Consider the following 15,061-nt stretch of genomic DNA (forward strand, 5'->3'; position numbering starts at 1 on the left):
GACTCCCTCAACATGGCTAGGTGTTTTGGAGCTGTCCAAACAGCCCCTTTACATGTTTTTGTGCTTTGTATTTTAATCCACACTCTCAGTGCGAGAGAGAAAATGGCGGCCGCCGCTTCCTGGTTTCGGCCGATTCGAATGTTTACTAAGATCTAAGAGCCAATCAGAATCGCGCTCGCGCACGCCACCGTACGCGTACGGTAAGCGTACCGTAAGCGCATCGTAAGCTGGCTCAGATATATATATTGATTTAAAGGCTATTTTCTCAGAATCTACTGAACAGATTTACACCAAACCTACAAAAGGCACTTCCTTGACCTGAGGACTACCTCTCTGCCAAATTTCTAGTACTTCTGTTCAGCCGTTCGGGCTGTAGCTGTGTCTAAAGGTCCTATGGAAAAATGCATGGGAAAAACGCGTTTTGGGACCCCCCCTTTTATCTCAGCCCCCGCTTGACGAATCCCCCCCGAGACTTTCAGGGTAGGAGCGGAGCGTAGCGCCCCACCTATTTTGAAAAATTTGCGAGAATTCGTCGACCGGCGCCAAAGTTATTCAAAATAGAATGTTGCGGATTTCCTATGGAAACGTGGTCCTAACTATAACTACCTACTGGCGACCGCCAGTAGGTAATATATATAAATATATATCATGTGATCAAGATCCCTAGAGGATCGAAACGCGTCAAGGGTCTCTTCGTCAAAAGCCTCTGATGAGGGTGGATGCCCAGAAACGCGTCAGGCAAATAAGTGTCGACATGAGGACTGAAAGGACAAAGTGGACAGTGAGCTTGTACCCAGAGTTGTTGTTGGGGAGTGCTGTCGTGCCGGAGGGCAAGTTGGAGCTTAAAATTTGTACGCGGTCGGCCCGCCCGCGACGACTTGCACCACCCCATATGAAAGGGAGCCACGGGGCTTGGAATTTTCTGGGTCTCGTATGGACCAGCAACAGGGATTTATGGCTCACCAACACTTTGGGGGCCCATCAAGGACCCTGGAGTCATAATTCGTGCAACCATCATGGGACTAATTAAACGCACCACACAATCCAGAATGCAATGCGTTTCACTCACCTGAGCGAGCCCATCCATGGGCGTGTAATTATAAATTATGTGGGTGTGTCAACAAAGCACGATCTCTTCGTCGAAAGCCTCTGATGAGGGCGGATGCCCAGAAACGCGTCAGGCAAATAAGTGTCGACATGAGGACTGAAAGGACAAAGTGGACAGTGAGCTTGTACCCAGAGTTGTTGGGGAGTGCTGTCGTGCTGGAGGGCAAGTTGGAGCTTAGAATATATATATATATATATATATATATATATATATATATATATATATATATTTTTTTTCTGCTCTGAGGCACTGGGTTCCAAATTGATCTTCTGCTGGGGGCCAGTCAGCCTGGTCCCAGTTCTAAACTTCCCCATCAACTACACTGTAGGTCCTTCAGTCTGGGCCTCTTGTTCCAGGGCATGGAAGCGGGGGCGGTGGGAGGGGCAGAGTCAGTGCCTGATCTTTTTTGCCTGGAAACCCAAGTCTCACTGGCCCAGAAAATGGCTTTCTATCCTGGCAACTTTGTCCAGCTAAAAGAAGACATAAGATTCAGGGTGTTAAACTCCATCTCCAGTTTCCAACATCAGAGTGTTTACCCGCCGTGATCCACATGTCAGCGAACACTATAGTTCTAATCTATGTAATTCTTGGTCCAAAAGAAATTGTTTCTGTATCCAAAGTAATCCACCTTTTTATTCTACTTTTCATGCCAGGTTACAGAGCAACACTCAATTCCATATGATAGGAGTTCTTCACTCCAAGCTTCTAATACACGGATTGACTTCTGAATTGGTAAATAAGTACTGTCTTGTGTAGTCTCTCCAGTGTCAGGGATATCTTACAACACTTAGACCTATGTGCGTCAAATCAGATACCTCGAAGGGAGATGCCACAAAGCAGGAGCAGTTCCTTGTCAGTTCAATTTCTATCGACGGAAGGCACCAGCACATGATCTACTCCAACTTTCGAGGTGATGGACACAGTGCCAGCTTCCCTGCTTATTCTTACCCAGCACAAGTGAATGTTGACTACAACCTTTGAAGCATTTGACCAAGTGACTGCTCGACTGGCTCGCATTACATTAGAAACTCATCTATTTGGTTAATAAAATGAAAGTACAAACATTTCTGCTACTTCTTGGCTAGAAGGGAAGAGAAGAAAATAGGACAGGAAATGGTTGTGTCCTTACCTCCTTCAGGTTGATGTTGGATTCGAGTAGCATGGATGCAGTCTCAGTGGGCAGGGAGAGATTCTGCGTAAGAAACTGGCGAAATCCATTCTTGTCCTTCACCACGGAGTCTAACGTAAATCCTAAAGCCAAATAAAACGAGAAACACAATATGAGGTTTACTTTCAAGCTGGAAAAATAAGATGCAAAAATCCTGAAACCAAAACAAAAAAATGAAGTCTGTAAACTAGCAAAAACATCCAACAAACAACCTATCCCAAAAGAAACTAGAATCACGGAAAAGTTAAGAAACCAAATATAGCAATACCAGCCAGAATCTAGAAGGACGAGGTTGTGATATGCTACCAGTGGTCCACACAATCGCCCAACACAAACCTGATGACTAAAGCCTGGAATGAACCCAAACACCAACCAGAGATATCAAGGTCAGGAGTTAGTTTTAGAACACAGTGCACGTTGTGCTGTCAGTTACGTGCTACTCGAAACGCTAAGCAAATACAAAAGCCAAGGCCCACTACCCAGCTGACTAGCTGCACGTGGCATATGCACATCTAACAAGCAGATAATGTATTATTGCAGATGCAAAAAAGACACATTTTACGTAAGCACCGAAAGATTATTTCAACTCATTCAAGATTTAATTAAAATCCCCCATAGCAAAATATAAAAATATGTGTTTCCATGGAGACTGACTTTTTCAAGGCTAGGACATTAAAACCGAAAAGAAAGGAAATTCAGAACTCAAAACTCAATTAGAAATAACTGCATCCAAACAGGACTCAAACGGGCAGGGTGAAAACTGCATGTCTTTCAGAAAAGAGTTCCTAGGTGCAAACTTCCTGGAAGTACAAACATTCCATTCAACATCATACAAAAAGGGATATGAGCAAAAGAAACGCGTGGCATAATTAACCATGAACACATATTGTAAACAGAGTCTGCACCTACAAAAATGCTTTGCAAAAACGTGTACTGGTAACCATGAAGTCAAAAAGTGTGATTCTTCACAGATAAATATTTTCAATGTTGTAATCAATGTGTCTAGCGGTATGGACATCAATTCAAAGGTGCATTCTGGGATATTAAAATAAGGTGAGCAACTGGACTGAAAAGTGTTGCTCTCAGGCTACAAATACTTCAAAAATGCTAATTAGCCCATCAGAGCAGCTCATGAAACTTTGCCAGACATCTCTATTGGAAGGGCAACTAGAAGTCCCTCAACTTTGTGGCTGAAACATGTCAGCCAGAGGCTGTCGCCTCAAAAACAACTGAATTTGTGTTTGGTTGGAAAAGGTACAGACATCTAGTTGGCAATAGTAATTTGTAAGCAGCTATTTCTTCAAGAGAGGGTCACAAATAAACAAGTAGTCACTTTTGGCAGACATGATATCGTTTACATAAATAAACTGATGTAGGAAAACTCTATACTTTGCTAACTTTCACTTGGGTGGAGCACTGAGCCCCCTGGACCTTCCACAGAGGTGGAAACCTCTTTGTGTGGATTGCCTTTGTACAATTTGATAGAATAATGCATTGGTTTATTGGTTTTGAATAGCACTGCGGATGACAAAAATGGTATCCTATAAAAAAGTAGTAGAATGAGCCCTAGAGAGAAATATGAAGATGTAGGCGCCTATTACTGAGCCATTTTGGAGTACGTAAATAAGTTTGGCAGTAGTACTCCTACATGGCTTTGTGAATTTGCCCAAACCCCTATAATGAGAAGGAAATTGGAATTTTCATATATAGTTAGTACAAACTGAAAGGTCTGTGCCCTCTTAACACTTTTACTAATGGGGAGTTCGACGTTTTGGGGCAGATTCCCAAAGCTATGTTTCAATAAGTAAAACAGTACTCCTGTAACACTATTTCCCGTACTCAAATGCTTTTGTTAATCGGCCCCATCATGTGCATACATAAGTGATCACACAAATTATGTGTCTGAGTTGACCATTTTAGAGAGGAAAAATAAGAAGTCTGTGACTTCCGTAAGAGTCCAGCCAAATGGGGCATAGAACAGTTCTGCCAATGTTACATGATGGTCCGATCGCACTATCCTGGCATCAAATTAAAATAACGATTAGGTGCTAGCAGATTGACAGTCAAAGTTGTTTGGTTAAGAATATCACAGAAATATGAACCTGGTGATTAAAACATGTGCTCATAGTTATAATCACACTTCCTTGATGAATAGAAGGTATCGCATGCCATAGATTTGGCTTTTACATGGATATCAGTGTGAGATCTTGTATTGGTTGCAAATCCAGAAATGCAAAAGTCGTATGTAATAGCAATTAGTTTATATACCTTCATTTATCCTTAATGTACCAAGAAATTAAGCAGGTTGAGCCATTAGCTTTGCAAATGCTTTTTGCCAAAGGCATGCAAATACGTGGGTCAAAAAGCTGGAGCATGCATGGCCGGCAATCTTGCAATGGGTTTTCTACAGAAGAAAACCTATTCAAAGATGGACGCCAATGTGCATGCATGAGTAGTGAAACATGCCTAGGGACACGTGTGCATACCTCTTGACTCATGGCAGCCATGTCTAAATTGATTTGGGAAAAAGGGGGTGGTGATGGACAGAGTTTCTGAATGATGCAGAATACTCTTACCAAGTCAAGAGATCATGGTTTTAATCCATCACCGTTTTTTAGCTCACTGCACCATCCCAGCTCAGAACCTGGCTACATGCAAATTAGTCTGTACCTGTCCCAGTGCATGATGGGAACAGGACAAACCAAACTACCAAGCCAATTCTTATAAAGGGAAGGAAACAAGCTTCCGGGGACCGGTTTCTGGCATCACAGCCTTCATCGGCACGGCTTGCCTGAATCCTGATGGTGCAATGAGCAAGGGACTCACGTCTGAGCAGACCCTCCCACACTGAGTGTGGATAAAAACGATTTGGGAAAAAGGGGGTGGTGATGGACAGAGTATCTGAATGATGCAGAATACTCTTACCAAGTCAAGAGATCATGGTTTTAATCCATCACCGTTTTTTAGCTCACTGCACCATCCCAGCTCAGAACCTGGCTACATGCACATTAGTCTGTACCTGTCCCAGTGCATGATGGGAACAGGACAAACCAAACTACCAAGCCAATTCTTATACTGGGAAGGAAACAAGCTTCCGGGGACCGGTTTCTGGCATCACAGCCTTCATCGGCACGGCTTGCCTGAATCCTGATGGTGCAATGAGCAAGGGACTCACGTCTGAGCAGACCCTCCCACACTGAGTGTGGATAAAAACGATTTGGGAAAAAGGGGGTGGTGATGGGCAGAGTTTCTGAATGATGCAGAATACTCTTACCAAGTCAAGAGATCATGGTTTTAATCCATCACCGTTTTTTAGCTCACTGCACCATCCCAGCTCAGAACCTGGCTACATGCAAATTAGTAAATGTCTAAATTACCACTCTAACATGACCATGTTAGAACGGCAAATTAAAATATCAAGAAAAGTGGAAAGCAAGTATGCTTGAGATACAAACAAGAGAATCAGCTGCCAGGGCCTCATAAAAATAAATATATGGATAAAGGAATAAATTCAAATTTTACACAGAGATCTGGATGAGTAGGGGAGTGAGAATGAGTGAAAAAAGTGCGTTGTGGAAGGACAGTGTAAAATGCAGAGATAGAGTGCAATAAAACACATGTACTGCCATGGAGTGCTCAATACAAAGTAAATAAATACAAAAAGTGGCCTCATGTATACAATGGAAGTATACAACTCATCCAGTCAGAACAGTGAGTGAAATGCTCCAGGGTGAGAAATACAAGAATAGGGAGGAAATTAGTTGAATCGAAAGCAGGCAACTAAGATAACAAAGCCATACAATCATTAGCAATGGTGCGGACCCAAAGTCGGTTCTAAAGCAATAGGCCTGCCAAAAGGCAGATAAAGCTGTTTGGAGCAGAGACCTAAACACAGCAGCCATTTTGAACGTATTGACAGGGACTACAACAGGACTTGAAGTTAGAACTAATTGAAATGACTAAAATACCACCTATTTCATGAAGAAGTGTAGGGTAAACAGTCTTGAAAGCCGTTCGCTGTTTTACGGGGAGCAGTGCAGTTTCCTCATCAGGGAGGGGATGAAAACTTGTCTGCAGGTTCATCTAGCTGTCTGATTTTGTACTAGTAGTAATCTCGGAGTAAGGTTTCGAAAAGACCTAGATAGAGTGAATTTGCATAGTCTACCCACAAGATGACCAAGGATGACCTGGATGAGAGCTTCGGGGGTCAAACATTTACAATGTTTTCAAATTTTCCAAAGCTGCACAAAGCAGGACGAAATTACTGCTCCTATTTGAGGCTTCATGAATACACTTTAAGACTTCAAGACTCTGCAAGAGTTCTTAGACTAGGGGGGGGGGGCGAGGGGGGATTTTCACCCATTGCAACTGGCCAAAGGATGGAGTTCCATAAGTCATACGTTCTGCTAGTTAAAGCAATCTCTGTAATTTAAGTTGATTACTATTCATCCAGTCATTCAATGCAGGTCAAGGAGGGCCAAATCCACACCACTTTTTGAGGATGATCTCGATTTGGGGAGTTCCATCTTGATTCACTGTATGTAAATTCATCTTATGTGGATTTCCTGAAAATTTGGCATGGATAGGGGAATGCTGCACATATGTTGGATACCACTGCTCTTTACTGAAACATGTACTACACTCATCTCCTCTACCACCAAGAGAGTGCCTATCTTCTCCTACTAAGACAGGTCCTACTCCATCAGTTAAGGCCGCAGCCATCACATCCCCTTTAGAGGGTCGCCCACACTATCGTTCCAGAAATTAAATTATTCTTCCCCATGTCTGCGCAGCTCCACACGCTGAAATCACACAGATCTCCTTCCTTCCCAAAGGTTCATCCATAATCATGCTGCGTAAGCTATATCCATCACCATCTACCAGAGGAGATCCAGCGATTTCACATCAAAGAACGATGTAATGGGCATACATTCAAGAAGCAATCACTCCTCCAAAATGGCAACTATGACGTCACTTTAACACCAGCCACCAGCAGCCTCATTCACAGTAAGTAACCTCAACCTGCAGCTCAGCCACAAATGAGAACTACATAAAAACAGATCACCACAATGTATTGTACTGTAGTTGCATTTATATATTGCTTACTATTTATTTATAAAGTTTTATATAGTGCGAACGTGACCCACGAGGGTATCAGAGCGCTTTACAGTATACAGTACAAGAACATAAATGGATGAGAAGGTATACATTCATTCAAATATGTCAATTTGTACAGCAGAGATATAAAATATATGGATGATAAACAGAGGACCAGGATTCTGCAGGAAGTTGTGCAATATACAGTTATTGAACATTAGGTGATTGTGCTAGCAAACAGAGATAAAAGCCAGTTAGTTAAGCTTTACATTACATACAGTCATTGAGCATTAAGGGATGTGGTATTAATCTTACATAAAATAGTCTCTTTCATTCCACCGGAGATAGGCCGGAGATAGGCAATGATAAGTGAGTCTTATACTCACTGAGGAGGCGCTGAAGTGCTTTATGAGTAGCATGATACTCCAGAACCCAAGGTAAATGATTAATTTAGTGTTTTTTTATGTCTCGCCTAGCGTTGCAGCGCGCATGCGCTGCCCGCTCTGCAAGAGTTATTGTTATCAGGAGATTTCAGAGGGGACTTTAAGCCCGCCCATCATTTTCATTGGGTCGCGTCAGCGTTTATGCGAAACGCTGGCTCCCCATTGAAAAGGATGCTTCTTAGTTACCACCCTGTCTCCCTTTTGGACGGCCCATCCGGACTGGGTCGTCCGCTTCACAACCATCCTGAAGGTATTTCTTATCTGAAGGAGGCGTGTTGTTACAGATCATGTTTCCGCATCGTTTGACTTGCATCGAGGTTCAGGCAGAGTTCACGAAGCTCAGCTCTATCAGCGCTGCGCCCGGTTTTGCTTTCCACCGGGCTTGGCCCCGATTCCAAACTCTGCTTTTTCGTGACGTCTCATTTGCCAGACCTGGGGTAGATTTCAACAAGTAATTTACTTTCCCAGATGCTGCTGGTTCTCCAGTCACTGATTGCTGCATGTAAACGGGGGAGCCAAACAATCACTATGTAACCGGATCTGCTCCAAGCCTGGCAGGGAGGCGGCTCTGTTTGTCCCTCAGTCGCAGCTGCACTTCCCAGCTTCGGGTGCTGTGTTCAGCGATCCCTTTTCCGCAACCCTGCGTCCCTGTCACTCCAACCATGCTCAGGTGAGCAGGCTCCACGGGGGCATGCCGGGGCTCAGAGTATGCAAGCGCGTGCGGGGGGGCGCTCTGCCACATTCCTCCTCACCCTCCTCCTCAACTTGCTGGGCATTGTCTGGCAGGGCGGGGAGCGCTCCCTGGCAGATTCTCCGAGACCCCAAGGTGAGTGTAAAGGGAGAGTATGGGGGAGGGGCCAGCTATTGTTCGCTATAAGCTATGGGGCACCCTGGATGAGAAGAGACCCCCCCACCTTCTAAAGCCACACCCCGTTTTGCCTTCAGGAGTAGTTCGCGCTATATAAAACCAGTTTCTCGCTTACCCGCTGCTGCTCATTCCCTTTATAAATATCATTAATGTGCTCCGTGCGCGAGCAGTACCCGTCCGTCTTACCTGTGCTCCAGCCCCCTCCCTTCCTCTCTCCCTTTCAGCATGCTCTGCGGTATGCCATTATTTGCACTTCGTCACGTGAGCCCCTCACCTTCACACTCAATGGCTCAGAGCTATTCCCCAAGAGTCCTGTCTGGGCCCCCAAACTTAAGCACAGCTGTGAACACACGGGGAAAGGAGATACCGTGACACGGCATCCTGGGGCGATGCTGCGGCTCATGATTACGCGGTCATCAAAAGCAAAGCCGGAAGCGCACTCAACTGTTACTGTTTGTTTCAGATTACCGTCCATGTTTTTCTGCTTCTCACCAGTAGGGTAAGGAGAGACCTTGGGCAGGAAGCTCAGTGAGTGAGTGCACCTACTGCTGAGAGCTGCGGCAGACTCAGCCAGCCGCTCATCAATCCGTGGTATAATAACACGGCAAGAGTGCCACGGAGCTGGGAAGCGCCTTGCGCAGAACACTATTTAATGCAGGCGTCTAAATCCGAAAGTATGGGAAATTCCGCAAGCAGGCTGCCGACTGACAAACCTACAAAATATGCTTAAGTGGAAACAGTAACTTGTGAGAGAAACAGCACGACCACCATCAGATGCATATCGCAGTCTGCCCTTAAGGCGAGGCTGAGCTCTCGGACAGTCCTTTCATTTTCTCGATCTCAGAGAAGTCAGAAAAATGTTAAAAGCGCCCTTTGGAAGGCACTCGTCTGTAATGCAACTGGTGCTCATGTAAAGCGCTCCGATACCTTCGTGTCGAGTTTTCACTATTTGAAACTGCAAAAAAAAAAAAGTGGAGATATTTCCAGTGATGAAGAGGTAGATGGAAAAAGTTCTATAACGTCGTATTCCTCTTAAAAAAATATATGCTACTGCTTCCTGTATATTTTTGTGCAGGTTGCTTCTTGTGCACATGTATATCCTTAATGGCAATCTATAATGTAAACTTATGCGAAGCATCATTGCCTTGGTCCCTTTTTGACAAGAAATGTTGCGTTTCCCATATTTCTTTGTTGACTACAACATAAAAGAAAAAATGTGCAGTGTTCTTTGAAAGACACTCGCCTGTAACACGCAATTTCTGCTTGTTGAAACATGCTGAAAGCCGGCTTGGCTAAGGGTGGCACTGTGCTGGTGGTAATGTTCCATCTGTCTTTACCGTTTGATAACGTGGACAACCCAATCCATACTACATCGATTGAGGAAGGTGACGAGAGCATACAAACAGACCGTCAATTGGTGGTTCTGGTTTCTAAAGGACAGGTTGACTCTTCATCGATACCAACCCGTGGGAAGCTACTTAGTTATCAATTGTCATCTGTTTGGTAGTTCGGGAAAATGTACATGGACACCTTATCGCAGGGGTGTCATGTGTACGACAGAAAGCCACACCTGCAAAACTTTCAGGTTACCCACTGAATACTTAAACTAGTTTTATTTAAATTAAATGTATATACCTTTGTCGTGTCTAAATCTAGAAAACCTGTTACAGGGAAGTCTTCCTGGTACTAAGTTAGCAACCCCTGCCTTATTGGGTCGATACTATGCAGAATGACTGTATAGCCGCCAAATAGCCTGCTCTGAATGGGTACACAGTGGATTATGGGCCCCAAAAAGAGTCTTGGCTAGCTTACCCTGCAATAGGTCTCGTATTTATGAGAGTGATCTATTGATATTGCAAATAACAATGCCTTTTATTTTGTTTTTGGTTTTAAAAACATAAATAAAAGGCATTGACAATGCCAATAGCTTAAACTTGGGTTAATGCGAGACCTATTGCATTGCAAATGCTTGTTGTTAGTGGGTTTAGTCTTCTGTTCTCAGCAAGATTATTATGACTGCAGCTTCTAACATGCTGACCCTAACAAGTGAAGAAGAATGTTTCCTGGTACCTAAATTGAATATACTCACACCCCTCAGGACAAAAGACTCAGCTGTGTTTATTTGGAAGCAGTTGAAGGACTACATATTCCACAATGCTTAGGGATGTGAGTGAGAAGAATGTTCACCCTTGACTTGCTAACTGAGAGCTTTTGTGCCCCAGTAAATGTCTTGTTGAAGGTTCCACTGTAGGAAATGGTTGACGATTCACCTACACAAGGACAGTACAGGATTTGTGTGACTGTAGAGCACTGATTGCTGTAGACGTGCGTGTGAAATTGCCTATGAACATTTATGAGAGTAGAGTATTTCATTGAATGGGCCCTTTAAACGGACGATTGCTTTCACCGTGGGGTAGAAGTCTGAGACGAAGGCTCGGTGGGTGAAGGCAGCAGAAGGGCAGAGCTTCCCGAATCCTCACAATGCTGAACATTTCGCTGGGAGACATTCCTCCATCTCCCATCACTCGTTGCTAAGCAACACACAGATCCCAGCTGGAGGAGATGAAGAGCAAACTCCGCTAACAAGGACTTCTCAAAATAAGTGAAGGGTGGGCTGAGCATCCTGCCGCATCCCTGTCAAGGGCTTGGGGATGAGGGCTCTAGACAAGGCTCCACCGAAGAACCACACTACTCACCGCGGCCACCTCAACTCTCGGCAAGTTGACATCTCGCCAGTGATGGTTCATAAGAGGTTAAAGTGCACGAGATAAGGGTCAGTTTCAACAGGTTGAACACCGACGGAATGAATGACCATAGCCCCCTCTTGATGGCCAATTGAAAACCTGCACAGAGCTAATAAATATTGCCTCGCTGCAAGTTCTGCAAACATGGATCTACAGAGCCCTCAAGAGCATCTAGTGCCCTGACCTGTGCTATTCCCATTGTGGGGCCCTCCCCTGGTGTGGAGCAGATTAATAACATGCTGGTGCAGGGATCACCACTTCACCACGGGTTCTTATCAAGTAAAGAGGAATAGACAGGAGAGCAAAGTCAAACCATGGATAGTTTATTCAATCATTCATGAATGGGTTTCCGTCCAACAAGTACCATCAAGATACCCAAGGATAGAACACACTGAACAATGGTTACATGGGTTTATATAGGGAAGTTCACAGACTAGGAACGCCCAGAGGTAAATAGAGCTTTGGGAAGAACACACAAATGACACCATCGATAAGAATCAACAACCTTGGTGCCTTGTGTAACTGTCGCGTCTTGAAGCTGCATAACAAGGATAGGCTTAACTGAACAAACTTGGTCTAAGGCTTTATCATTGGTTAAAATACACACAAAACCCACAGTGTAGACATCAGCTGTTCTTTTGTGCTGACTTTGCATGTTTACGCAGCCTACAATGTCTCAACTTCGATTTGTAACCTAATGTTTATGCAAGTGTGGTGTCAAGGATAGAGTCAGGCTGAAAACGGGTCAAAGGTGAGCATGAATGAAGCACAGCTAAATTAGAAAAACGAGAGATTCTGATTAAGGTTTCACACTGGGGCCCACTAATACCATTGCCTACCCAAGTGTAGACAAAGACCATTTTTGGAATTCACTCAGAATACTAGGTCGGTAACCTTTATCATATATTATATTTCGATTCCCTCCATATCACAGTCCATGTGCATGGACTGTGATATGGAGCGAATCGGCTTCTGAAACTCTGAAATTGGAGATACTACCATAAACCACATAAAGGTGAATCACAAATTGAAGAACAAAAGGAAACCAAAAAATTTATATAAATAAGGGTAACCGACCTAATACGGCATGTTAGAAGAAAACCTAAACTGCAGACACTATTAGAGACTACACATATGGTGAATAACTATTTGAAGAACCGAAAGAATTCAAAATATAATATATGATAAACGTTACCGACCTAGTACGGCACAGCAAAGGAAAACCTAGTCACATCTCTTGATGCTGGAGGGGAATAGTATGAAGCCCTTTTTATATCTCAGAACAACTTTGCCCTGAAGAAGAAGTCTTCTTGGACGAAACACGTCGGCTACGCTGTATGTGTCTTTGATATATGTGAAGAGGAGAAGAATTTAATAAAGAAAGAATTTTGAAATAACACCTGCTGTATGGACAGACATATTTTACGATCATTGAATAACTTTATGGAGTGCTGGATCACAGTGAATTGTTGACAAGTTATAGGGTCCTTTGATCCTAAGGGGGTTTAGGGGTATTTAACCTCATGATCCGGGGCACCCAAAGAATATTGATAATTGTGACTTGACGTAAGGATTTGGTGCAATCTGTTTCTGCCTTATACCCCGTTCTTTTGTATGCAATGGCAGTGATGCACCTGGTCAGCAGTACGAGTTACGGATGCAATTGATTCATTGGCCACGAATACTGCCATGGCTTGACTTAGCCAGTAGGGCACAGGACTGGTTCCAGTGCCACTGAACAGGTCGACAGTGATGTGTCCCATAATCAGAGCACGAGTAAAGAGACGCACAGGGCACTCAGTGAACCAGCGGCCAGCCCTGGGCCGCCACAATCTGACCGCATCATTGACACAGAGCACAAGGACTGACATTGGCGGTGAACCAGAGCGTCTAATAGGCAAAATAGGACAGTCAGACCACAGGGTAGAAACACTGCCACTGCCACATGCATTTGCCTCTTCACATCCTGTATGCTTACCCTGCTTCTTTATCACAGTACCACAGATACCTGCCCTCCACCTTCTAAACCTCCAGCCACTTTCTACCCCTCCAGGCCCCAGGTGAGGCCTAGTGCAACAGAAGCAAGAGGATGACACCCCCGCAGAGGCTAGAGGCATACATCCAGCGGTAGAAAGAGATTAACCGAGACCAACACCCACACAGGGAGATACCCACAGAGGCTAGAGGCATATATCCAGAGACAGAAAGAGTAACCGAGGCAAACACCCACACAGGGAGATACCCACAGAGGCTAGAGGCATACATCCAGAGACAGAAAGAATAACCGAGGTCAACACCCACACAGGGAGATACCCAGAGAGGCTACGGGCATATACCCACAGGTAGAAAGAATAACCGAGGCCAACACCCACACAGGGAGATACCCACAGAGGCTAGAGGCATACACCTACAGGTAGAAAGAGATAAACCGAGGCCAACACCCTCACAGGGAGATACCCACAGAGGCTAGAGGCATACATCCAGAGGTAGAAAGAGATTAACCGAGGCCAACGCCCACACAGGGAGATACCCACAGAGGCTAGAGGCATACATCCAAAGACAGAAAGAGAGCAACCGAAGCCAACACCCACACAGGGAGATGTCCACAGAGGCAAGAGACATTTGTCACAGACAATACTCCGATGCAAAAGGACAAAACTGCAGAGGCAGAGCACAGGACGATAACCAAAGAGCAACATCCACAGAAGCAAGAGGTTGACCCACAAGATGCAGATATCCACAGAGGCCAGTACCCACCAAGAAGCATACACCAGAGAGGGCTGCACCTAAGGAGGCAAGAGCCAAACGGCAAAAAAACAGACAAACACCCTCACTGCCCCCCTCCCATCCAAAAAAACAGCGGCGAGAAGCATACTTTCACATAAAGGTACACCCATAGAGGCAAGAGATCGAAGACCAATATTCACAGAGGGCAATTTCCACAGGAAAAAAAAAATCACAATGCCAACAGCAACACATGACCACATTACCATCGCAGGCAAGTGAAATACATGCACTGAGTGCAATAATCACTAACCACAGAGGTCCATGCACGCCAAATTTGACAGTCACATAGGAAAGAGGAAACAAGCTCAATAGCAGGAGGTCAACATTCATGGAATCAACAGAACAACAATCAGCAAAACCCATACCCAGAGAGTCACGAACATACCAGCCACAGACTGCGATGGGTCAATATACAAAGAAAATGACAGCTATCGAGGCAAAAGGCTACACTTACTGAAGCCACACTAACCGAAGCAAAATGCTGGCACCAGCAGAGGAAGTCAATTACCAAGGTCGTTATTCATAGAGGCAGATACTTTCCAACTCAGACAGACACCTGCCTGATCAAACACACCCATTGCGAGAAACACAAGAAGACAGACACCAAATGAGTCAGGCAAAAACACTAAGAGACCCCCCAAACGACTGACATGCACTGAGGAAAAGACCAGCCTACAGAGACTCATGGCCCAATAGTGACAGAGCAATGAGGAGGCACAGACGCTTCCCAAGCTTCCAAGGGACTGACAGACACAGAGCCGCAGCAACAGACACCAGGACACACAGAAAAAAACTAATGAGAGATCGGAAGGGAACTTGGTGAGGCAGAGAGACACCGAAGGAGAG

General features: G+C 44.6%; 1 protein-coding gene across 1 annotated transcript in view; it reads right to left on the minus strand.

The window, feature by feature from the left end:
- Positions 1–15,061, minus strand: part of ABCA2 (ATP binding cassette subfamily A member 2) — a 569,797-nt gene that overhangs the window by 332,817 nt on the left and 221,919 nt on the right. Inside the window, exon 5 of the mRNA XM_085611149.1 lies at positions 2,238–2,359. Within this exon, the coding sequence (XP_085467275.1) occupies positions 2,238–2,359 (122 nt within the window). The remainder of the gene's footprint in view (positions 1–2,237; positions 2,360–15,061) is intronic.

Source organism: Triturus cristatus, chromosome 1_2, assembly GCF_964204655.1.
Source record: "Triturus cristatus chromosome 1_2, aTriCri1.1, whole genome shotgun sequence".
Classification (NCBI taxonomy): Eukaryota; Metazoa; Chordata; class Amphibia; order Caudata; family Salamandridae; genus Triturus; species Triturus cristatus.